Below are 25,311 nucleotides of genomic sequence, written 5' to 3'. Positions count from 1 at the left end.
TATGAAAGACCTATTAGTTTAAGGCTTGAAGGCTTACCCATAATCCTTATGTTGTTAAAAGTGAATGAAGATTGTCGCAAAAGTAGCCATATGTCTATAATGAACATGAAGAAAATCCATTCTATGAGTCAGGTTAATTCTCCTGGAAGTTAGATTTAAGCACCGATGGAATTTTTTTAATAAAAAAAATGGCATTTTCAAATTCAGATTTAAATATGTATTGTGTGGAATAGAATACAATAAGCTCAAGTATTTGGGATCAACTTGAAAGTTGAGAAATGTAAAACTCAAGTCTACTTTTGTATCAGCTTCGTATTAAATGTCCTGATAAACCCCCAGGCAGCCACAGAGTCTGAAGACAATGACTCACAAACATACTGAGATCCATTTAATAATTTTTGAAGATTTTTTTTCCTGTAAAATGGCTTGTATTTCCACAGGTACAATAGTGAAGAAATAAACTTTTCAATTTGACATGAAATATAAAAGAACAGTTTTACAAATATATCCATAAAATTTAACTGCTCATAACACTATACATTGGTAAATATGACCACCCCTTAACTTCTAGACTATTTAATACAGAAAAACAATGTCATCTCAGCTAAAAAGAAATAATTTCCCTTTCATCAAGTTTATTTTTGTTTAGAAACAGTTAAGTAGAACTGGAAAAATATTTGCTTCTTCCTGTCTTCCTCTAGGGCTTTTTCATGAGGGCGAAAACTTGAGAGGATGTAAGTTTTACTGAAAAGAAGCACTGAACCTTATTTGTTTTACTACTTCAGCAATGCTTATGTTCTTAAAAAAAAAAAAAAATTCCTGGAGCTGTCTCATTGGCCTTTGGGTCATGAAGAAATAACAGAGCTCTGCTCTATTTCCAGCTCTGGAGAAGGAACTTCATACCCTCAGCCCACGAAGGCTAAACTATGGGGATAGAAGATTGCCTGCCAAGGGAACGGAGCTGGATCTGGCTTAAGATCAAGGTTCTGTGGTTTGCCTATCAGAAATTCCACTGTTACAAGGCAAAATTGCATGAAGATAACTAGCTTGTAGCCAGCATGAACAATGCCATGATCACACATCCTTTCACACGAATCCAAAGCACAGAATGGCTTTCAAAAAAGTTGATCAAAATCCTAGACCTGCAGGTAACAATTCTGTAACCTATGAGAAAAGGAGAAAACATGCTCCCTTTAACTGTCAAAATTACCCAAATCACACTACTGAGCTCCCAAAACACAGGGGTTTGAGTTTTATGTAAGCAAAAATAAAGCAACTGAAGCTTTATGAAGAGTTCTCAAATTTCCTAATACAGTATCTGCAATAACTTAAGATTTCCCTATTGATGCTGGAAATAAATTCTATTACAATCATGTATATGCCAGTTCCTGGCATATTTCTGCATCCAGATTCATTAGTCTCCTTCATGGAGCCCATCATTTTTCCAATGGCTTTCTCCTTTCTTTAAACCCTAACCCTGAAATTCTATAACCAGTTATATCACGTGGCTTCCCTGAGGCACAAAGGTACCAAACTCTATAATTAACTATTGAGGAATGATAAATATGCTCTCTATTTATATTAAAAGATTTTAATTCTTTTGGGCCACAGTTGGGGGAAAAAATAAAAAACCCAGAAAGTTTAATACTTACTCTGCAGTGTGAACCGTAGCCCTTTTTGCAAAAAGCGAAACCAAATAAGGGAAATGTTGAGTTGCAGCATGCATGACCCGACAGCACCGATTATTAATAAAAAAAATTCCAGACTAGAAAAATATTCAGAGTTGTATCCCATCCACCTTTTTTTTGTTTTGTTTTTAAATAGTAAACTGACAACTGAAAAAAATTAACTATGGGAATACATCACTGGGGTTTTACTTCTGGTGACCTCTTCACAAAAGGCATTTTGGCCAGGCCAAGATCAGGATAATCGGTCAGCAGTTTCCTATGTGGACACCTGGAGGAAAGGGACTCCCCCCCTTAATGTGGTGGGGCAAGCAAGACAAAAACAGAAGTAACCTCTGAGAAGTTTTTTCTAAACTGCATTACTCCATAGAGCTGGAGCTCTTTATTCTCACAAAATGAACTACTCTCAGCTCTGGAGAAAACTCCTTAGTCCAAATTCTAAGCAACGCTTACGAGAAGTGGCCAACAGGAGCATGGCCTCTTTTTGCAGACTTCTCTGCTGTTCCTTCGGTGGAGTGGGAGGGGACCTCACTTGGAGGTTGAAGGAGATGCAATGTGGACAGAGGGCAGTGCACCGTTACCCCCTTCCAAGAGCTTGGAATTTATTACTCCAAGTTCAAATTTACTGCGTTATCTCCATTTACTGAAAGTAAAAAACAAAACAAAAACACAGAACTTTTCACGTCGGAAGATTATTTGGGGGCATGTGTTGCACATAAAACTGCTAGACCCTGAACTATTATAGTCCTTGAAATGGAAGATTACAGCAGATCGTCGTAACTTTCCAGAAATGTTTCTGATAGGGAAAATCCAGCCCTTCTAGATGCAAGGCCATTTACCTTACAAGATGCTTTTAGAGTATCAAGACTCCTCAAACCACCTTCTAGCCTAACAGCAAGAAAAGGGACTGTTGCCTCCTTTGTCATTTTGTGGAGCCCAAAGGAGCACAAACTGAAAAGACACTCTAAGTGAAAGCTAATCCTTGGGGACAGACTACCTAAAAAGGCATTTGATACGTTATGATTTACTCTCCCTGAAGACAAAATGAAATTACCTACAGAATAGAGTAAGCTATCAAGGACTGTTTTTGGATTTTTCACATCACTTAAAAATTACCAAAACAAAACAAAGCCTCCTCCTTAATGATAATCTCCTTTGAAAAGTAAAGCTTTTTTAAAACTGAGCTGAACTTTCTAGATATTAGGTCAAATTAAATAGCAGCAAAGATAATCTAATCACTTTCAGGAAAAAAGACATTCACAATGTGTTAGAACAATTGAAAATAGGGCAACATATTTACCAGTAGGCAAAACTTGGAAAGACATTCAAGTATGAATACAGTATGTGAGAATCCTATAAATTCTATACCCTTACAAAGGTTAAAATGTAGCATGGATCTGTAATGGTCAACTTAAGAGGACGTCAGTTTAAATAAATACTTGCTGCTTGTGGCAGGATCCGCTTCATGGCGGCCAGCTGTGGCAGTCTCCTGGCCTAAAGAACCTTTACATTCTGGGAGCGGTGACGAGGACCGAGGACCAAGAATGAGCATCTGAGAATTATTCAAAATGAACGGAACTAACAGAAGGATGGTGGCGCTCATATGAAATTCTGATTTAATTATTCCTCAGTAAACACTCATTTGCTCTCTTGAAATCAGGAATTTCAAATTATCTCTGCAGATGTACCACTTGGTGTTGTGTATATCTAATGATCCCATTTAAATTTAGTTTGATTTGCAAACATTTTCGAAACTTACAGGGCTCCATAAGCCGGAGAAGGTGACAGATGGCAGGGAGAGAGTGAACCAAAATGACTGCATCCTTGTGAGCTGTTGCTTTTCGGCTCCCAGAGTTTTGGTTGCCTTAAGAAAAACTTACGAAACCCCAACAAGTGGTTTTAAAAAGTAAAACTTTTTTTAATCCTAAATCCTAAACAGTCCAAGTAAATAAACTCGATGGTGTAGTACCTAGGCCATGCCACAATAATCACCCTCAATTACTGAATTTTTAGGAGTTGCTGCATTTTAATCAACTGAACAGTTCTGGCCATGCACGCGGAGTATCACGGACGTTAACAAAAAGTGGACTAAGAAGTTACGGAAATTTCTTTGAAATGCCAAGGTATTTGATGACTGTGGATAAAGTCACTGAATTCCACCAAAGTAAAAAAACAGGACGGCAGCATAGGGATGTTCTTTCCCCCCAAAAAGAAAAATCCGAAAGCCCCCGATTTCAGAACGAGCCCCTGTGTCTAAGGTCTCCTGTCCGCCACCCCCGTGGTACGGAGCGGCGGATTCGAAGCCGCGCAGCTCCCAGCCACGGTCAAGTGTTTGTAGGCACTGCACGGCTCGCCGGTACCACCTACGCCACGCAGCACGGGAGGGCGCACATTAAGAGCCAACAACTTTTGAATACATTTCTTCTACATTTGTAAAATAGGATTTAAAGCCTCGTCCAAGTTTACAAAGGAAAACGTCGTTTAAAACCCCCCAAGGTTAAAGTAAAAGCATGGCATTTGAAATCCAATTATTACAAAGATAGGATGGTTTCATCAAGCATACTTCAAGGACAATGCCGCTGTTTGGAGCATGCACCACACCACTGCGATCTTAAATTCCGGGCATGTTTCATTGCCAGGGCCCCCCCTCCTCGTCGTTCCCCCCAACCCTCCAGCCTCAGGCCCCCCTCTTCCCCTTAATAACCAGAATTATAAAAAGGTAAAATCTACAGTTAGTGGCAAAATCTTCACAGTAACTTGTTAATCAAGTCGTAGACGGCTGTCAAAGACATCAGTCCACGGGACCTTGGAAAATTAATTTGATGCAGTTCTGTTCCCCAACCAGCTGCGTGGCACAGAAAGGGCAGGCAGCATGGAACGCGTGAGTTCCGTGAGGCAACGGGATCTGCGACCAGTATTTCGCGGACTTCTCTGAGCACACGTGTCCACAGGGGGTGAAAGCGTGAGTGGGGGGTCCGGCGTCGACATAGAAGCCCGCCTCGCAGCCGAGCCAGAGCGGAACATAGGGGCCCACAGTCCTGCACATGGGACACTCTCGCTCGTTGGCCTCCGTGTCGCTCCGGTGGCCCCAGTTGTGGTAGCCGTGCACGTGGCCGCAGCTGAGGTAGGCCCAGGGCTGCTTCTCCTCCACCACCTCCTTCCTGTTGATGCTGGGGAAGGCCAAGGTGTTGAGCCCCACGGGACACTGCGGCCGGGCGGCGTTGATCTCCTGCCGCAGGGCTTCGATGTGCTTCTGCGTCGGCGCGTGGAACAGGCCGTCCGCCGTCCTCCAGAGAAGCGTGGCCCCGCAGAGGTCGATGAGGGAGCCGTCCTGCAGGACGTTGGTCTCGCTTTCCACCTACAACGAGTTCGAGTCAGGCAGGCTTTGTAAAAAACACAGTTCAGCCCCGCGCGCTACCAATTCAAGTAAACACCGGCAGGCAGCTTCCCCCGCTGCCTCCCCGAGAGGCTCCAGGAGCGTGTTCCTCCCCGCGTCCCCTTTGTTTCCTCACCGGGACACGGGATGGAATAGGGGTAGGCCAGCCTCACAAACCCTAAGCACAGATGCACCTAGCTTTACGTGTTCCATTGCTGTAGTGATTATTTTAACCAACTTTACAAATCTTAGGTTTTCATCTTTCCTCAGAGTCAGCAGCACCATTGCTCCTTGACCTCACAAGGGGCAGGACATGTCCCACCGGTGCAGCAGTGAGGATTCCTACTCCTTGTGACTAGAGCCGATCCAGGTCCTTGGAGGACCCTGTGATAATGACTGCAGTGGCCCAAATAATGCCCGGGGATCCTTAGCTTCATTCAATCTATTGTTTGTCCTGCACTTCTATGGTCTGGAGCAGAAGCGTTCGCCATTAGCCGTTTTTTAAATTTAAATTCAATTAGCCAACGTATAGTACATCTTTAGTTTCAGATGTAGAGTTCAGTAATTCATCAGTTGCATATAACACCCAGTGCTCATCACATCACGTGTCCTCCTTAACGCCCATCACCAAGTTACCCTGTTCCCCTCCCCCCCTCCCCCCCAGCAACCCTCAAGGGGTTTGTCTCCTCAGTTTGTTTCCCATAGTTAGGAGTCTCTCATGGTTTGCCTCCCTCTCTGATTTCTTCCCAGCAATTGCACTACTAGGTATTTACCTTAAAGATGCAAATATAATGATCTGAAGGGGCACCTGCTCCCCAATGTTTATAGCCGCAATGTCCACAAGAGCCAAACTATAGAAAGAGCCCAGATGTCCACTGACAGAGATGTCACACACACACACACACACACACACACACACACACACATTACTCAGCCATCAAAGGATGAAATCTTATTTACATCGACGTGGATGGAATTGGAGGGTATGATGCTGAGTGAAAGAAGTCAATCAGAGAAAGAGAAAGGCTTCACTTTTAAAAGGATTGCACGCTACACACCAGGTGCTCACAAGTCGGACTAACAGCTGATGAGCAGCTGTTAGACACGGCAGGCAGAGATCCACCCACCGCCGCCACAGACCGGTGTGCTCTAAGACCTGGGGGGTAATAAAGCTTCTCTACCCATCCTGCAGCGCCCTTGTCTTTAGGAGCGGGAGGCAGACATGCTAGAGCCAGGAGCCAGCGAAAGTCAGAGCGCTGCAATCGTCACGTGAGGCCACATCACCAAAGCGGCTAAGAGCGGGGACTTCACAGCCTGTGGCCTTGGTGTGCACTCTGGCTCGGTCACGCACTAGCTCTAACCTGGGGCAGTTACTTCAGCTGCCTGAGCTTCAGTTTCCCCTTCTGTAAAACTGGACAAGAAGAGGGTGAGTGTTAAATACTACAAAGAAAGTTCTTAGAACCCCATCTGGCATGCAGTAAGCAGGATGCAAATGTTTGCTACTGTTACTTTGATGATAGGAGGTCAGAAATGCTTTTTAAAAAAGATTTCTCTGGAACAGAGACTTGAAAAATTTTTGTCAGGAACCAGTGGGTGGCAGAGAAGACACTCCAGAAAGAGGGATGCAGAGGCCACACGGCGTGCACACGGAGGGAGCTGCAGGCCTGCCCTGGGCGACCAACGGGAGCTGGGGGGGGGGGCGAGCCTCAGGCTGCGGCTTCTTCCTGGCTGGCCTCCTGTGCCCAAGGGAAGGGATGCAGAGCTTTCAGCAGCTATAGAAGAACAGATCTGCCTTTCCAAAAGGCCACTTCAGAAGTGTGGAGGAGGGAATGGATGGGTGTAGCCGAGAGGGAGACCCTGGGAGTTCTCGCCCCAGGCAAAGGGGGGGGTGCACCTCAGCACAGATTATCAGCGGCACCAGCCAAGACAGAGAGTAAACTCAGAGGACTCAGCTCCTGATCTGAGGAAGACAGATGTATGGATCTGGCTTTATTGTCTGCATAGGAGGCGGCTTTCCAGGGACCAGGAATCTAGGAGAAATGGCAGATTGCGGGGAAAGGAGAGGAAGTTCAGTTTTGGGTGTGTAGAATCCGAGGGCTCGGGCAGAGGGTCTGTCACGGTGGTGCCCAGGAGCCTCACGTGGCTGCAGATCTGGCTTAGAGAAGCATGTCTGTGACTTTCTAGCATTGGGCCGAAGCCCTGGGAGTGGATGAGACTGCCCAGGCAGGGTCTCAGGGAAGGCAGAGAGGCCCGGGGACAGAACTGGGCCATACCCCCGCAAGGCCCGGGGTCGAGGAGGGGGGAGTTGGGGGGGCGGAAACTGTGTGAAGGGCAGCAGGGGTATAGGCTGAAGAGAAATTTTGTCATTCTCTGGCTCAAAGGTCTTTGCTGGCTCTCCACTGCCCTCAGGATCACCCCCAAACTTCACATGCTTAAAAGGCCATTCGCCACAGGGCCACAGGACCTTTCCTGCGGTGAATGAGGGCTGCCCTGATCTGAGTCCTTGCACACACTCGGCTGCTCTGTCCACAGGCCTGTGTGCAAGCGACCTCCACCTAGAATTCTCCAGCACAGCGCTGCACGCCCCACCCCAGGTCTGCCTGCGGTCAGGCACCACGACTCAACATTCAAGTCTCACGTGGTGCCACTCTGGAAGTTTTCCTTAAGCACCAAATATTAATAGTTAGAAAAAGTTGAAGTCCCAACAAAGTGATAAACCTTAATACTGCACAGGACAAGCACAGTGACCCCCCTCTCAAATAACCTTTTAAAAAATCTGCTACTACCCTCTCCCCACCCAGTGCCACCCAAGTACTGCATGTCTCCTCGCCTCTCTTGGGCCGGCCTGAGGCTCCCTTCCAGGGCTGACCACAGGCAATTGTCAGGGATGCATCATCTAAGCACGTAACCATGTCTGAAAGAGTAATGCTGACGTGGTAAGAAACTGGGGCTCGGGAGTGGCCACGCTGGTGAACCACCCCTTCTTTCCTTTCTATAGTGCAGTTCTTGGTAAACAATATCCTCTCAATTTTTGAGTGGACAGCTTTTTATTTTGCACACATTCTTGACTCCAATGTCTAGGATAGGTGTCCCTCCAACGGTAGGACAGATTCCTCCTATACCTTCTAGTACCTTCTCTACAAACGTGTTCATCACCTACAACATGTTACTGATTTGTTGCAACGTCTGTGACCTTCTCCAGATGGGACAATTTGAGGGCAGAGCCCTGGGCCTCCTGCTCACTGCTGGATTCTCAGCTCCTACCCCTGCTGGCTCAGAATGGCTACACAATCACGGGCTGCAGCGGGGCGCAGGGCCCCTCCATCCGCACTTGGTTCTCTCAATCGTCCTAGGAGATACGGACCAGCTCTATTCCAACTGCCACTGCACATGGCAACCGGGACCCCTGTCTACAGCCTGACTTCAGAACTGCTGGTAGACCTGCTTTCTCTCTTCCTGAACTGTTACTTCTCATGTGTTCTCTTTCAACTGTGAACACAATGCAGTTTTTCTGCAGACGACAATGTGTGAGAAGTACCATGGTAAAGACACCACTGTGTAGGGATGCAGGTTCGGATTTTATTTTTTAAAATTCTACCCCCCCCCAAAAAAAAGGCAAGGAGAAAGCCCGAGGAATCGACAGTGATATTGTAAAAGTAAGACACTTAAAACATAATGGCCCCTATCGATCAGATAGCTAAGGTTACGGTAGAGAGTTCAAATCCCCACCCACTACTTACAAGCAAGTATCAACTTTTTAAAGCCCTGCTTTTCTCATCTGTCACTGGGAACCATGACACTGATCTCATGAGGTTGCTTTGAGTGCTGCCTGAGAGACACTTAATATGAAGCACTTGGGAGAGTCTGTATGTAACACTATGGCTGTTTATATAGCACCTAAAATTAGGTAAGGAGATTAACTTAGCAGAATTTACAAAATTTCACAGAGCCAGTATAATTAAATACTCCAAATAGAATCTGAGACATTGTATGCCTAGTATAGCTCCAGTAGATATGTCTCTAGTACACTCACACCGAGTTGAGAACACTGATAATGTTCTAGGTAAAGGAGAGGATACAATTCAAAGTCTATTCACCTATTTATTGAGGGGGTTCAGCTCCTGAAAGGGCATTTCCTCCACATTTAATTAATTATGTTGATCAAGGACAAAGCTTTGCTGTGATGGGGAGAAACCACGGCAGTTAACACATCGGTATGCTGAGCCACATGAAATGCCAAGTAGGACATTAACACGAAACCTTCTACCTGCACTAGTTCCACACTAAGAGCAGGAGGCATCTACTACTTTTATAATATTCTGGATTTCCAGCAGATCATGTTAGTCTCCACATTTCTGTGTTAAACTGCAAACGGAGAGTACTGCCGGAGACCGTTCCCCAAATCTGATCTCCAGCTAGACCACTTACCTCAATGCTACCAGTCACAGGTACAGAACCAGAGTTAGAAATGGAAACCTAAACTCCAAGAATCAGCAGGTGTTCACCTCAGACAAACTTCCCCTGGTTAACAAGAGGGGGCTGCAAGGAGGCTGGGTCCTCTCATCCCCACAGCGTCTCCCACCGTGAAAATCAGAAGGATGGGAGCTCAGAAACCTTTACTCTAGGCCAGGCCCATCATACATTATCAACTTGAGGCAGATCTAAGGGCCTCCTACAGGGACTAAGTTTAAAATTAGTTGAGATTTAACACAACCCATGAACACAGGCTATGTCTGGAGTCATTTCTTCTCAGGAGCACTGTCCCCTCCTCTGGCACACACAGCTGTCTCAGCTGGGTAGCTGCACAATCACCGAGGTTGGGCAAGAAACTCATCCTAGAAATGTGCCCTTTTAGACAGACAAGCCCCTTATGGACTCCAGCGAATGCTTTCTATTTCCCAGGGAAGCAAATGCTCTCGTGTAAACCCTCTCAGGTGAGGGCCAGGTGCTGCCCCCCACAAGATTATACTGAGTGGCAGCTTGGAGTCCAGATTCTCAGTCAGGGAGAATGGCATTTTAATCCCATCTGCTGCCACCTTCTCACTCTGGGACCCTAGGTAGTATTTAACTCTCTATGCCATACTTTCTCCATCCGTAAAATGGGCAGGATTCCACTTCCCTGACAAAGCTGCTCAGATTTCATGAGCTGAGGTCTCTGAAATGTTAACGTAATGCCTGCACCCAGCAACGATTTATAATGACTTCTACTGTTGCCATCATGACTGATAACCAGTTCAGCCAACCTAGGTCAGTTTTGTATAAAGTCATCCAGTGATCAGAAACAAAGTTATTTGGAAAAACTGCTTTCATGGTCTGTTCCCTATTTACAGTCTCTTGAGAAGTGTTTAACAAGAGGTTATCGTATTTGCTCTGGTCTTAGAAAACACTTCTCATGTTTACTCAGCCAGGATGCTCTAATATTGGGCTTTATTGCAAAATGCTCAATAATAGTGTGAAATATAAATAAAAATAACAGTTCCCTACAAACATCGAGTAGAGTCTAGCAAACCAGGTTAGTATAACAGTCCCTCTTCCCCCAACCTCCCGCCATCGCCACTTTTTTTCCATCTCAGTAACAGCTGGTTATCATCTTGCTGAAAAATGCTAGATCACTCTGTGCTTTTCTAGAGGGGTTCTGAAGGGAACATTTATTCTCTCTGGTTCTAGCTTCTATCTACCAATTAATTAAAAGCACTAGAGTCGAAAGTTTACTCAGAAACTTCTGGCGCTGTGCCACACAGCCATGGTAAGATCAGACACCTAAAACTTCCCATTTAAGGGCTTATAATTATTCACAGAAGAAAGAGTTAAAAAGCCAACTGCTTTAGGGCATTTGGGAGAAGCAGGGATATTTATAGGAAAATATTAACATGCCAAGTCAATGCCCTCAATGAATGATTTCAAATAAAAAGTTTTATGATTTTGGTGAATTACACAGGGTATTATATATTAATTTCTTACTATGAACTCAAGGAAAAAAAGCTTAAGTTATCTTTCAGTTCCAGAAAGTCTAGTAAATAACTCTGTAATTCATAATTTTCACTACTCTTGGACAGCTCAGGATTTTTCCAAATTAGTAAAGTTTTACACTAAAAATAAGTTTCCCCTTCTTAAAGTGAATTTAAGCGGAATTTTGTAATGAAGCATATAATAAAAGACATGCTATTAAGGTAGTAAGGAGCAAAAAGATAATTTTCTTCTACTATGGGAAAAGCTTAATCATGGAAGGAAATAAGCCCATTTCCTTAGCATTTTCAGGGGCTTAGGGAATTCTCATTCTCCTAGGTCAATGGTCCACAGCACTGGTGCTTCCACAAAGGTTCTGGATTTCAGGGGAGACAAATGACAGCCCTTGAGCTAGGCTTTTGTAGTGTGGTACATTTTCCAGAGTGAAGACCACTCACCAGCTTTCCTCTTTGCTGGGCTGACCTGGTTTCTCGCAGGGTGTACACGTCTCCACAGACAGAGATCTCACGCCAGACCCCAGGCTGGGACTCCTCAGTGAAGCCCCCTCGGGGATGCATCACAAGGACGCCATTTGTAGTGAGCCCATCCATGTGGCCATCAGGGTTTTTCCATTTTGCTGCCTTTTCCTGGAGAGCATACCACAGAATAGAAAAAGCATGCTAAGATTAAGTTCAAAATGAAGGGATTCCAGAATCTCTTTAAGATCTCCAGTATGGGAAGAAGGAAGGAAAGTGATGAATTTTCATTTTCTATTTAAAGCTAATAATCAGAAGGATAAAATATGCAATTATTCTGATAACATGAAAGTGCTGAAATGTATGAATGATTTATCATTGGATATGCATTATATTCATCTTGGGAGCTTTAAAGAAAAAAAAAAAGGAACCTGATGCCTGAGCCCTTCCCTCAGAGATTCTTTTCTATCCACCCCCTTACCCCTGGGAGATTCCAGGAATCTAGTATGTGTTCTTCAGTTCTATTTGTGCAATCCTTTTGCCTCTTATGTACCAGTGCTTTACATGTAATCATTACCTGGGACGTATACAGAAGGAAGAGGAAAAAGGAATTTTCATTAAACATACAAAATTTTAAAAAATGTTAAGCTAACAAGTTGTGGCCAGTATGTCTTGATAAATATCAATGTTTATATCCTCAAAGATGGAAGGTAAAGACAGCTTGATATAATGGCAGGACAAACACTCTTGGATGCCTGTGCCAGTGATTCTTCTTTCTTGAGGACAGAGCCAGATATTGCTCACATGACTCAGGAGTCAGTTCTGATTAGGATAAGCCCTCTTGCCAGTGACTGAGCTCTGGCCAATGAGACATGAGTGGGTCTTCTAGGAGCCTGGTAAGGTTCCTTTGCTCTAAAAAGAGAACAGGAAGGGGGGAATGACATCAGCCGCCCAGTGGCAGAGCATGGCTGCACAGCATCCAGATCACCTGAGAGAGATCCATACATCCATGCCCATGAAACTGGGTGCATAACAGAGGAGAGTCGCTGGGGAGCCAGAGGTGACAAAGGCAGTGGCCGGTGGGCAGGGGGATAGCGTGACCTTTTCTGACAAAGGAGGTGGAGGGTGAAGCAGGTTAAGTGGGGGTCTGCCCCACACATGTTCTATAGCTGGAAGGACCCACTGCTGTCTCTGAGGAAAGACTGCAGTGAGTGGGGGAAGGGAAGTAGGCAAAGAGAACTTCAGGGAAGGGTCCCCCTATGGTCTGCCCCAGGGTTCTGGTCCATGGATTTTTGGACCACCCCCACACCCCCCACCCCAACTTAAAGATTCCCCTACCAGGCTGTGGGCACATCAAAGTCCTAAGAACTAAGTACATACCTCCCCCAGCTCTGCTGTACCCCCCCATTCCTTTTCTCTTGGTGCCCAAACCTCCAAACCTCTGAAAGGTCAGCCCCTACCCCCAAGAGAAACCAAAAATTTGTGCTATAGTGCCACCTTCTGGAAAACAAAAGGCTCCTAACTACCAACATGTTGAACTGTTAGAATCAAAATAAACAGAACCTTGTGTAAATAGGGTGTTCCCTACTTCCAGTGTGAGGACAGAGGTACTTTTAATCAAACATCAAGAAAAATCACAGTCATACAGTATCACAAAAAGAAAATGACAATTTTCCAGCAACTGAACCCAAAGATATGGAATACTGCAATCTAACAGATACAGAATTCAAAAAAGCAGTTATGAAGAAATTTAATGAGCTACAAGAAAACTTAGAATGGCAATACAATGACCTTAGAAATAAAACTAACAGAAGGAATACTTTACCAAAGGCACCAAAATTCTTACAAAGAACCAAACAAATTCTGGGTCTGAATAACTCAATAAATGACATGAAGAATCAATTAGAAAGCACTGGAAATAGAGCAGATCAGGTGGAAGAGAGAATTAGCAAGCTGGAAGACAGGAACATAGAAATGATTCAGATGGAAGAGAGGAGAGAACTAAGATTTAAGAAGTGAAGAAACACTACAAGAGCTAGCAGACTCCATCAGAAAAGCCAACATAAGAATAATGAATTTTCTGGAAGGAGAAGAGAGGGAGAAAAAGACAGCTATTTAAAGAAATAATTCCTGCGAACTTCCAAAACTTGGGGAAAGACCTGGATATGCAAAGTCCATGAAGCCAACAGAACATCTTATTATCTCAATGCAAGATCTTCTCCAAGACACATTATATTAACTATTAAAGGTCAATGACAGAATTTTAAAGGCAGCTAGGGAATAAAAAGACAGTAACCTACAAAGGAATCCCCATCAGGCTATCAAATTTCTCAGATAAAAACTGCCAGCCAAGAATATTCTACCCAGCAAAGTTATGCTTCAGATATAAAGGACAAGTAAAGACTTTCCCAGACAAACAAGAGCTGAGGGAGTTCACCATCTCTAGATCTGCCTTACAAGAAGCGCTGAAAGGAGCTCTTAAGCTGAAACGAAAAGACAGAGGCACACAAAACTCTGATTAAGGTAACAGAATTAGAAACTGCAACTCTTTGTAGTAATATGCTAAACTCTAAACTCCTAATGATAGCATAAAGGTTGAAGGCAAAGAGCATGAAAAATACCTATAATAAATAATAAATAAAAACAACTACAGCTACTACAACGTGGTAACAAAATCACAGCATAAAATGAGATAATTTGTGATATGAAAAATATAAAAGAAAAAGAGTAAAATGATGGAATCTTCATAGGCAAAAGAAGAGAAATTGCTACCAGCAGAAAAAGGACTATTTTACCTATGAGTTGTTTTATGTAAACATGATAACCACAAAGCAAAAATCTAGAGCAGAGACACAAAACATCAAAAGTGGGGGAAACTGAGCAAAAAGCACCATGGAAAATCACCAAGGTACAAAGGTAGGTAGAAATGGAAGGAAAAAGAAACAATAGAGAGACAAAATAACTAGAAGGCAAAAGAGAAAATGGCAGTAGTAAGTCCTTACATATCAACAATCACACTAAATGTAAATGCACTGAACTCAGCAAAAGGCATAGAGTGGCTGGATGGATTAAAAACAACAAAAAACCCAACTATATGCTGCCCTACAGGAGATTCATCTCAGCTTTAAAGACACACATGGGCTCAAAATGAAAGGATGGAAGATTATATTCTGAGCAAACAGAATCCAAGAGAAGGATGGTATAGTCATACTTACATCAGCCAAAATAGATTTCAAGCCAAAAAGGGTAATAAGAGACAAAGTCATTACATAATCATAAAAGGGTCAGTACATCTAGAAAACATAATGATTGTAAATATATATGTGCCCAAAATCTGAGTACCAAATTATATAAAGCACATAATAACAGATCTAATAGAGAAATGGACCACAATATAATAACTGTAGGGGACTTCAATACCCCACTGTCAGCAACGGATGGATTTTTCAGACAGAAAATCACCAAGGAGACATTGGAACTGAACCATACTTTAGAACAAATGGACTTAGTAGACATATACAGAACATTTTATCCAACAGTAGCAGAACATATTTTTCTCAAGTGCACTGGAACATTCTCCAGGAGAGATAGGATAGGCCACAAAACAAATTTTAGCAAGTTTAAGAAGACTAAAATCATATCAACTATCTTCCCTGACCACAGTGGCATGAACTAGAAAGTGACAATGAAAGGGAAGTGAGAAGATCTACAAATATGTGGCAACTAAACAACTCCCTTCTAAACAACCACTGAGTCAAAGAAGAAATCAAAAGAGGAAAAATTATCTTGAAACAATTGAAAATGTAAACACAACATATCAAATATTGTGGGATACAACAAAAGCAGTTCTGAGAATCCTATAGCAATAAATATGCATATTAAGAAATTAGAAAAGTCTCAAATAAACAACCTAACTTTACATTTCAAGAAACTAGAAAAAGAAGAATAAAGCAAGCCCAAAGTTAGCAGAAGGAAGGAAATAAGGATCCAAGGAGAAATAAATGAAATAGAGACCAGAAAAACAACAGAAAAGATCAATGAAACTGAGAGCTGTTCTTAAAAAAGGTAAAAATCAACAAGTCTTTAGCTAAACTAAGAAAAAAAGAAGACTCAAAATTAGATATGAAAGAGGAGATGTTATACCTGGTATTACAGACATACATAGAATCATGAAAGACTGCTAGAATGTAGAAGAAATAGATACATTTCCAGAAACACACATCTACCAAGACTGAATCAAGAAGAATCAGAAAATCTGAGCAGCCCAATAATGAGTAAAGAGATCAAATCAGTAATTTAAAAAAAATCCCAAGAAAACTCTAGGACTAGTTGGCTTCAACTAGAGAATGCTACCAAATATTTAAGGAAGAATTAACACCAATCCTCCTCAAACTCTTCCAAAATATTGAGGACGAAGGAATATTTCCAAACTCATTCCCTTGATACCAAAACCAGATAAGGATACCACAAGAAAATTATAGACCAATATCCCTGATAAATGTAGATGTAAAAGTTCTCAACAAAATATGAGCAAATCAAATTCAAGAACACATTAAAAGGATTATACACCGTGAGCAAGTGGGAGTTCCCCTGGGATGCAAGGATGGTTCAACGTATGCAAATCAATAAATGTAATACATCCTATCAATAAAATGAAAGATAATCACATGATCATCTCAATAGCTACAGAAAAAGCATTTGACAAAACACAACATCCTTTCAGAATAAAAACCCTTACCAGATTGGCTACAGAAGGACTATACCTCAACATAATAAAGGGCATATATGCCAAACCTACAGCTAATATCATACTCGATGAAGAAAAACTGCAAGTGTTTCCTCTAAGATCAGAAACAAGACAAGGATGCCCACTCTCACCATTCCTATTCAATATAGTGCTACATGTCCTAGCCAGAGCAATTAGGCAAGATAAAGAAATAAATGGCATACAAATTGGAAAGAAAGAAGTAAAACTATTGCTTAGCCCTATTTGCTAATGATACAATCTTGTATATTGAGAATCCCAAAGAAGCAGTCAAAAAGCTGTTGGAATTAACGATTTCAGTAAAGTGGCAGGACACAAAACCAACATAGAGAAGAAAGTTGCATTCCTTTACACTAATGATGAAGATGAGGCATTTGAAAAAGGCCTAAAGAAAACTATCCCATTTACAACAGCATCAAATACAGTAAAGTACTTAGGAATAAATTTCACCAAGGAAGTGAAAGATCTATACAAGGAAAATTACAAACTTTGCTGAATTTGAAGACACAAATGGAAAGACACTCCATGTTTATGAAACCGAAGATTATTGTTAAAATGGCCATACTACCCAAATCCATCTATAGATTCAACACAGTCTCCATCAAAATATTAAAAGAATTCTTCACAGAAATAGAAGAAATAATCCTAAGCTTTATGTGCAACCACAAAAGACCCTAAATAGTCCAAAATTTAAAAACAACTACCATATGATCCAGCATTTCCACTTTAGGGCACATACTCAAAGGAAATGAAAACAGGATTTCAAGGAGATATATGCACTCCCATGTTTACTGCATTATTCCCAACAGGCAAGATATGGAAGCCATCCAATGCCCATCAATGAATGAATGGATAAAAAAAGACACTGTACATATTATTTACCCACGAGAAAGGAGGATAGCCTTCCATTTGGAACAACATAGATGGACCTTGAGCACGTTATGCTAAGCAAGTTAAGTCAGAGAAAATATGTACTATATGATGTCACTTATATGTGGAATCTTAAAAAATTAAGCCTACAAAAACAGAGTAAAATGACAGTTACTGGGGATGGGATGGGTGTGAGTGGGGGAAACACAGGGAGAGTGGTGAAGACGGATGGTGTTTAAAAGTACAAGCTTGTAATCAGCCACAGAGATCTAATGCACCGTGTTATGAATATAGACCATATTATTGTACTATAGTTGTGGGATGTGGTAAATAATCCTATATTGGCAATCATTTTACAACATATAAGTACATCATGGTAACATGGCTGTACACCTTACACTTACACAAGGTTAAATGTCAAATTTACTCATTTGAAAAAGTAAATAGAAAAACAATAAAAAGAGATAAGGAAGAAACAGTGCCTCTGCCCCCGCCTCTTCAACTGGAAGTGGTCATGTGGCAGGGGGTGAATGAAGTGCAGAAGCCATCTCTCATCCCTAAGGCAGCCTGAGGAAGCAGATTTGCCCGGGGAGATAGGGGCAAGACAGAACGAACCTGCTTCCCTGGGTGATACGGAATCACTGCATTACCCAACCCTGGAGCTGTCTTCCTTGGCGCTCCTTGTTACATGAAGTAATACATTTTTATTATTGTTCAGGCCATTAAAAAAAAAGATTTTATTTATTTATTTGTGAGAGAGAGCGAGCGAGAGTGAGCAAGAGAGAGAAAGAGAGCATGTATGCGCAGGAGCCGGGGGGGGGGGTGCAGAGGGAGAAGCAGACTCCCCACTGAGCAGGGAGCCCAAGGCAGGGGCAGCGGGGGTGGGGGGGTGTTATACGGGAACCTGAGATCATGACCTGAGCTGAAGGCAGACGCTTAAGTGACTGAGCCACCCAGGCGCCACTGCTTAGGCCATTTTTAAAGGCCATTTTGAATGTTTTTTTTCCCCCCTGCAAAAACATCCTGATTAAAAAAAAAAAAAAAAACTATAATAAAATTGGATATTCACTAAAACTTCTGGGTTTCATTTACATGGAAGCCTTATGAAGCCAGAAATTTTTACTCTGTTTTGTTCTGTGATATCACACCTATAACACCTGACATAGAACCCAGCAGCAAATACCCAATGAAAATTTTTTGAACGAATAAATGAATGTCACTCTTTCTTTTGAACTCTATGTAGATTTGACCATTTATTTTTCCCACTGAAATAAACCCCCTTATATCTACTATAAATACATTAAGTACGATGTTAATATACATTTTTAAAAAGTAATTACTGTACATATACACAATACAGCAAATGTAACAAGTATCAAGTAATGACTTAATTATTTTTAGATTCTTAAAAACAGCCTTTCAAACTCCACATCTGAAAACTAAAATCTCCAAATCTAACTGGAGGCACCGTGGAAAGCAGATTTTTGGCCACAATTAAATGTTGTATCTGATGATAATGGGCGTTTTCCTTGAAACAATGTACTTAGTAATAGTACTTACTCCAAGAAATATGTTTTTGGAAGAGTCAAATCCGGCTGCGAATATCCGTGCTGTGTAAGGTTCGTTTCTGTCGCAGACAATCCTGCAGGCAAACCTGGATATGGTGCTCTGTGTAATCTGGGCCTCATCGTTGTTCTGACTGCCAGAAATTGTGTCTGTAACAACGAAGTCGATAGGGCTTTCTGTTGATCTGCCCACCTAAAAATCAAATGTACTCATGATTTGTTTGAAAAATATGTCACCATATTTTGTTCACATGGAATGAGTGTTCAGGATCCCTTTAACATTTATTATCTCTGCTCTGAGGGTAAGAATTTCATGAAAAAAATTTAGTTCTTTGCCTTTTCCTGTTTAGCTAAGGGAGATATTAGAGTGACCGATCATGAGATTTTATTTTATTTTTTTTTAAAGATTATTTTATTTATTTAACAGAGAGAGAGAGAGAGCACAAGTAGGCAGAGCGGCAGACAGAGAGAAAGGCAGAAGCAAGCTCTCCGCTGAGCAGGGAGCCCGATGTGGGGCTCGATCCCAGGACCCTGGGATCATGACCCGAGCAGAAGGCAGCCGCTTAACCGACTGAGCCACCCAGGTGCCCCTGGATCATGAGATTTTAAATATTAAGAGAAAAGCTAAATTTTTTATTCTGGAGAAAAACATTAGATAGCGCCCCCTCCCCCCGAGATTGTATTTCTTGGATCAGGTAAAAACATTAACGGCAAATTATTCTCTACCCTACCCACTCCGCCCCCCTATTTCCAGCTGGAAAAAAACCCAAGATTTTAAAGAAAGCCAACAAACAGAGGAACTTTTGCCTGGCATCAAGGATTGGTTTTCCCCACTAAGTGAATCCACCAGTGACTCATGGCATAGAGCAAGAATAGCCCTAACCCCCACATAGATCAAATGCCTGTTGCCATTATTCAGTGTAAACGAAATGATGTAAAGGGCAATACAAGTCAGCCCAAAGTTTGGGATGAAGTCAGATGAAAGGTTCAAAAAGGTGGTCTTAACATTTCAAGTTTGGATTAAAAAAAAAACTCTCTCTTGGGAAAGTCTAAAAAGCTGCCAACAATATTATGTTGACTTACTTTCTTTGGTAAGATTAAATGCTTTCAGAAAGAATATATTTCATTTGGAAGATCTTACAGTTCTAAAAAATAAAAGGTTTTCATATTCAAAAACACCAAAAGACAGGTACTGCTCTGTCCTGTAAACTGGGAAGAGTTAAGTATTTGTTTACAAATAAAAAAAATTCCTCAAGACAAAATATTAAAACATTTTTGTAATGCTGTTCTATGAATCTCTGACCAGAAAACAGTGATACATGTTATTTATACACCACAGACTTTTTAAATTAAAATCATTTATATGTAAACAAATCATTTCTTACTAAACAGGATGTTAATGTTCTTTCCTAACGCTAGTGACTTTGATTTGGAAGCTGATGAGGGGAGGGACACAGGGAGCTCCCAGACATGTATGGAGAAGACCCCCAAAAGTCAATTTCTCAGCTATCTTTCACCTGATCTCAAAATTCTATCTAAAACATAAGATGTAACATATTTTTCATCCAAAGAAATAAAAGTGAAAAAATCCACATTATCTTGCATTATTTAGCTCTGTTTGCTTCCTGGAAAATTATTATTAAATTTCTTTTATAAATCTCACACATTTTCATGCATAGACTATCTCTATTAAACCAACAGACAACAGACATCTATTTTCTCTCTCTCTTTTTTTTACAACCCTTAATTTCTTGTTCTAATGAAATGTGCCTGGAATAAAATAAACCTCTGGATGCACTGAAACTCATCAATGTGAATAGATGCACATTCCCTGAATGTATGCATTTCAGGTTTAGAAAACATAAAACTTGTTAAAAAATGCAACATAAAATCTGAATTAAGAGATTATAAATCTTATATAATTCATCTTTCTAAAGTTGAGAGTCTTCCCTCGGCTAGATTCATTTAAAAGCTGGGTATGTGACTCAGAAGCTCTGATTCAGACTGCTTTTTTTTTTTAAAGCTATTCTCTTAGCTACTTTGAGGTATACAATACGGTATTATTAACCATAATCACCATGCTGTCCATTAGATTGCCCAGAACCTATTCATCTTACAGCTGGAAGTTTGTGCTCTGTGACCAACACCTCTCTATCCCTCCGCCCCTTAAGCCCCTGGTAACTACCATTCTAGTCTCTGCTTCTATGGTTTTGATATATTTTTTTTAATAGAGTCCACATGTAAGTGATATACAGTATATGTCTTTGACTTATTTCACTCTAAAATATTTTTTAAACTAGAAAAGTAACAAATACTTATTGTAAAATATTTCACAAATACAGAAAAGAATAAAAAATAACATAAAGGCTACTCAGGAATCAACTTGTCTTGAACCTCTATTCCAACGAAGCTTAGGAGCGCAATGTGGAAAGTTCTAAAATTGCCTAGAGCTCTCACAAAGACAGTCTCTGACATAATTTCGTCACCTTCATGGAAGAGGGCAAAGACTCTTCAAGCTCTGTTGTAAGTGCAAAGCTAAAACCATGCTCAAGTAGAATGTCACACAACTGTTACTGTCTACAAAGATTACTCTCTTCGGGAAAGGCCATATATTAATGTTTTGATGAGTTAACAGAAATGGACTGTAACACATGACATTTTATTCCAACTGGAACATACTGCTAGGATCGATTATTTCAAGTCATGATACCTATCTGACTGGTCATGTTTGAGTTGTTTATCAGTTCACTTCCACTTAAATCTAACCTGTGGTGCGCCAGTATAATTTCATACTTTTGGATATAAACCTCATGGTGCTTTTGCAAGAAAAAACAAAAACAAAAACAAAAACAAAAAAAAACTAAGCCACTTTTCTACTGAAAACTCACCTGACGTGCAAAACTTGGAACCCATCCTTTTGGGTATTGGATCAACTCTACATTATCTTTTTTTTTTTTGGCTTTAAAGCATTATTATTTTTATTGTAGGTACCTACATAGAATAAAATTGTGTTTTTATATCATTTTCTTTCTATTATTATGTTATGTTAATCACCATACATTACATCATTAGTTTTTGATGCAGTGTTCCATGATTCACTGTTTGCATATAACACCCAGAGCTCCATGCAATACGTGCCCTCCTTAATACCCATCACCAGGCTAACCCATTCCCCCACCCCCTCCCCTCTAGAACCCTCAGTTTGTTTCTCAGAGTCCATAGTCTCTCATGGTTCATCTCCCCCTCTGATTTCCCCCCTTCATTCTTCCCCTCCTGCTATCATCGTCTTCTTCTTCTTCTTTTTTTTTTTTTTTTAACATATAATGTATTATTTGTTTCAGAGGTACAGGTCTGTGATTCAACAGTCTTACACAATTTACAGCGCTCACCATGAGGAATTCTTAATCTCAGGAAACAAACTGAGGGTTGCTCAACTCTACATTATCTTAAGGGCAGCCATGTAGACAACCAAGATGGTTCTGAATTCCATCTGGTAATCGTACAGTGCTGATATTCTTATCGTAGCCAGAGGGAGGATTCTACTGACACTGCACACACAGCATCACTCAGCCCGTGATATTTTTCATATACAAGAGAAGTTTGGGTTTGTCTGGTTGTCAGTCCAATTCAGTACAGCTAAGATGGCACACAGTGGCTGCAGGGGCCTCTGTCATCTTTTCTGGACCACTGCTACTCCTATCCCTGCATCTGTAGCCTTATTTTCTGACTTCCTTCTAATGACAAGGATGGAATATCGCAGCTCCTACCCAAGACCAATCTCTCTTGATGCCTGGGGTCTCAGTATTCTTCCCTTCCCAAGAATTTTGTTCCTGACACTGTCTCCTCTCTCTCCCGAATCATTCGTTTCTCTCTCTAGAATACTAGATCTTATCATCAGCTACCAAACACATTCTGGAGCTTCTCAAACTCTGTGACTCTGTGGGGATAAAAGGACCAATTTGTTTTTTAAATTTCAACTTGTCACTGATACTTTTTAAAAGTACAATCAGAATGAATATTAGAAAAACGATCATCCGATGCTCATGGATTGGAAGAACAAACATTGTGAAGATGTCAGTGCTACCTAGAGCAATCTACACAGTCAATGCAATCCCCATCAAAATACCATCCACCTTTTTCAAAGAAATGGAACAAATAATCCTAAAATTTGTATGGAACTAGAAGAGACCCCAAATAGCCAGAGGAATATTGAAAAAGAAAAGCAAAGCTGGCGGCATCACAATTCCGGACTTCCAGCTCTATTACAAAGCTGTCATCATCAAGACAGTATGGTACTGGCACAAAAACAGACACATAGATCAATGGAACAGAATAGAGAGCCCAGAAATGGATCCTCAACTCTATGGTCAACTCATCTTTGACAAAGCAGGAAAGAATGTCCAATGGAAAAAAGACAGTCTCTTCAACAAATGGTGTTGGGAAAATTGGACAGCCACATGCAGAAGAATGAAACTGGACCATTTCCTTACACCACACACAAAAATAGACTCCAAATGGTTGAAAGACTTAAATGTGAGACAGGAGTCCATCAAAATCCTAAAGGAGAACACAGGCAGCAACCTCTTCCACCTCAGCTGCAGCAACTTCTTCCTAGAAACATCGCCAAAGGCAAGGGAAGCCAGGGCAAAAATGAACTATTGGGATTTCATCAAGATAAAAAGCTTTTGCACGGCAAAAGAAACAGTCCACAAAACCAAAAGACAACCGACAGAATGGGAGAAAATATTTGCAAATCGCATATCAGATAAAGGGCTAGTATCCAAAACCTATAAAGAACTTATCAAACTCAACACCCAAAGAATAATCCAATCAAGAAATGGGCAGAAGACATGAACAGACATTTTTCCAAAGAAGACATCCAAATGGCCAACAGACACACGAAAAGTGCTCAACATCGCTCGGCATCAGGGAAATCCAAATCAAAACCCCATTTCTCTGATTCACTTAGTGGCAGTATGTCCCTTAAACCTGTCACTAGTTGTTACCCTCCCATTTCCTTACTCATCCCCTTAACTTCTCTCCTCAGCCCACCCAGTGGGAGTTTCTACCCCAGAGCTGCACTGACACCACTCTTGCAGAGGTTTCCAGGGCTTATAATCCATATCCTGGCATACCTGTACCTGGTATCAGAATAATGAAACTCTTACAGGCTAGTTGGCAAATAGCCGAACCCTTCCCTGCGCTTTCTGTTCCCTCCCTAGGTAGTTTCATGAAATTCCATTATTAGCTCTACTTAGAGCTTCAGACTTGCATGCCCAATCTCCACTTGGGTGTCTAACACGCATCTCAAAATGTAAGATGTTCTAAACAGAACCTGGACTCCTCTTCAACCCCTAGTTTCCCCAGGTCAATCAATGACTGACATCCAATTTGCTAAAGCTAGAAATCAATACCAAAGAATTATCCTTGATCCTTTACTTTCCTCCACACCCACGTTTAACCCTGCCTGTCAACACTCCTTCCAAACACTACTTCCATTCTTGTCTAGACAGTACTTGAAGATATCTTTAAGGAATGTAAATCAGATTATATCTCTCCCGTGCTTAACACCCCGATTTTTTTTACTTGGCTTACGGGCCCCACCTCTCCAAGCTCATTTCATTTCACTGACCTCCTCCCTCACCCTGCTCCTGCCTGGGGCCCTTGGCACTTGCTGTTACTTCTGCCTTATTTGGTGGTCTGTTTTCCTCCTCCAGAATGCAGGCACCACGAGAGGGGCTGCCTACCTCCAGGAACTAGATGAGTAGATGATAAACAGCAGGTGCTCAAGAAATGAAACTGATGAATGGAGGATTAGGACAGTGACCTTGAACCCTGGGAGAGAGACAGGCATCATTTTTTAAGAAATAACTGTTTAGTCGGGCCACTGCTCTTCCAGCAGGGACCCAACAAGCGACAGATCCGGGGAGACTCCCCTTCCTCCCCCGGGGGGAGCGGCGTGGGAGTGCACCGCAGGGAACTGCAGGGTTTGGAGACTCCACACCAAGTCGGGTGCCAGAGATAGAAACGCTCGATCACAGGCCAGGTGAGCACGGAGTGCGGGCGGAGACCAGGGAGACGGGAGTGATTGGCTGCTTTTCTCTGGGGGCGCACTGAGGAGCGGGGCCCCAAGTTCTCGGCTCCTCCCGGGTAGAGATTGGGAGGCCGCCATTTTCACTCTCGTCCCCCAAAGCTGTACCGAGAGCTTGCAGGGAACAAAAGCTCTTGAGAGCAAACCCGAGCAGCTTGCTTAGCCCGGACCGACAAGGGCAGGGGCAATTCCGCCTTCGGCAAAGACATTTGGGAACCACGGCAACAGGCCCCTCCCCCAGAAGATCAGCACGAACAGCCAGCCAAGACCAAGTTTACCGATCAAGGAGAACGGGAGAACTCCAGCGCTAGGGGAATACTGCACATAGAATTCATGGCTTTTTTACCATGATGCATTAGTCATTCAAAGTTAAATTTTTTTTAACTGTTTTTTTTTTGAATTTTTCTTTTTCCCTTTTTCAACCAACATCTTATCAATCCCTTTTTTAAAAAAACATTTTTATTTTTCATTCTTAGAGTCATATTCTATTCCTTCATAGTAGGTACCCTTATTTCTGGCATATATATATAAGTTGTG

The 25,311-nt window shown here is 41.8% G+C and overlaps 1 protein-coding gene across 4 annotated transcripts in view; it reads right to left on the bottom strand.

Annotated features, from left to right (window-relative positions):
- Nucleotides 1–375: 375 nt before the first annotated feature.
- The window catches only part of PELI2 (pellino E3 ubiquitin protein ligase family member 2), a 470,538-nt gene continuing 445,602 nt past the window's right edge, over nucleotides 376–25,311 (bottom strand). For 2 of the 4 annotated variants that reach the window (XM_073895263.1, XM_025869976.2), the window contains 3 exons: nucleotides 18,679–18,876; nucleotides 11,466–11,654; nucleotides 376–5,043 (listed from right to left, as the gene is read on the bottom strand). In XM_073895263.1, coding sequence (XP_073751364.1) covers nucleotides 4,477–5,043; nucleotides 11,466–11,654; nucleotides 18,679–18,876 — 954 coding nt within the window. In that variant the 3' untranslated portion in view covers nucleotides 376–4,476. The remainder of the gene's footprint in view (nucleotides 5,044–11,465; nucleotides 11,655–18,678; nucleotides 18,877–25,311) is intronic. The other 2 variants (XM_073895265.1, XM_073895264.1) reach the window with 2 other exon arrangements.

Source organism: Callorhinus ursinus, unplaced genomic scaffold (genome assembly GCF_003265705.2).
Source record: "Callorhinus ursinus isolate GAN/ISIS: 27379988/994484 unplaced genomic scaffold, GSC_fseal_2.0 scaffold8, whole genome shotgun sequence".
In the NCBI taxonomy this organism is placed as follows: domain Eukaryota; kingdom Metazoa; phylum Chordata; class Mammalia; order Carnivora; family Otariidae; genus Callorhinus; species Callorhinus ursinus.
Note: the sequence above shows the minus strand (reverse complement) of the source record. Positions and strands in the feature narration are given on the sequence as shown.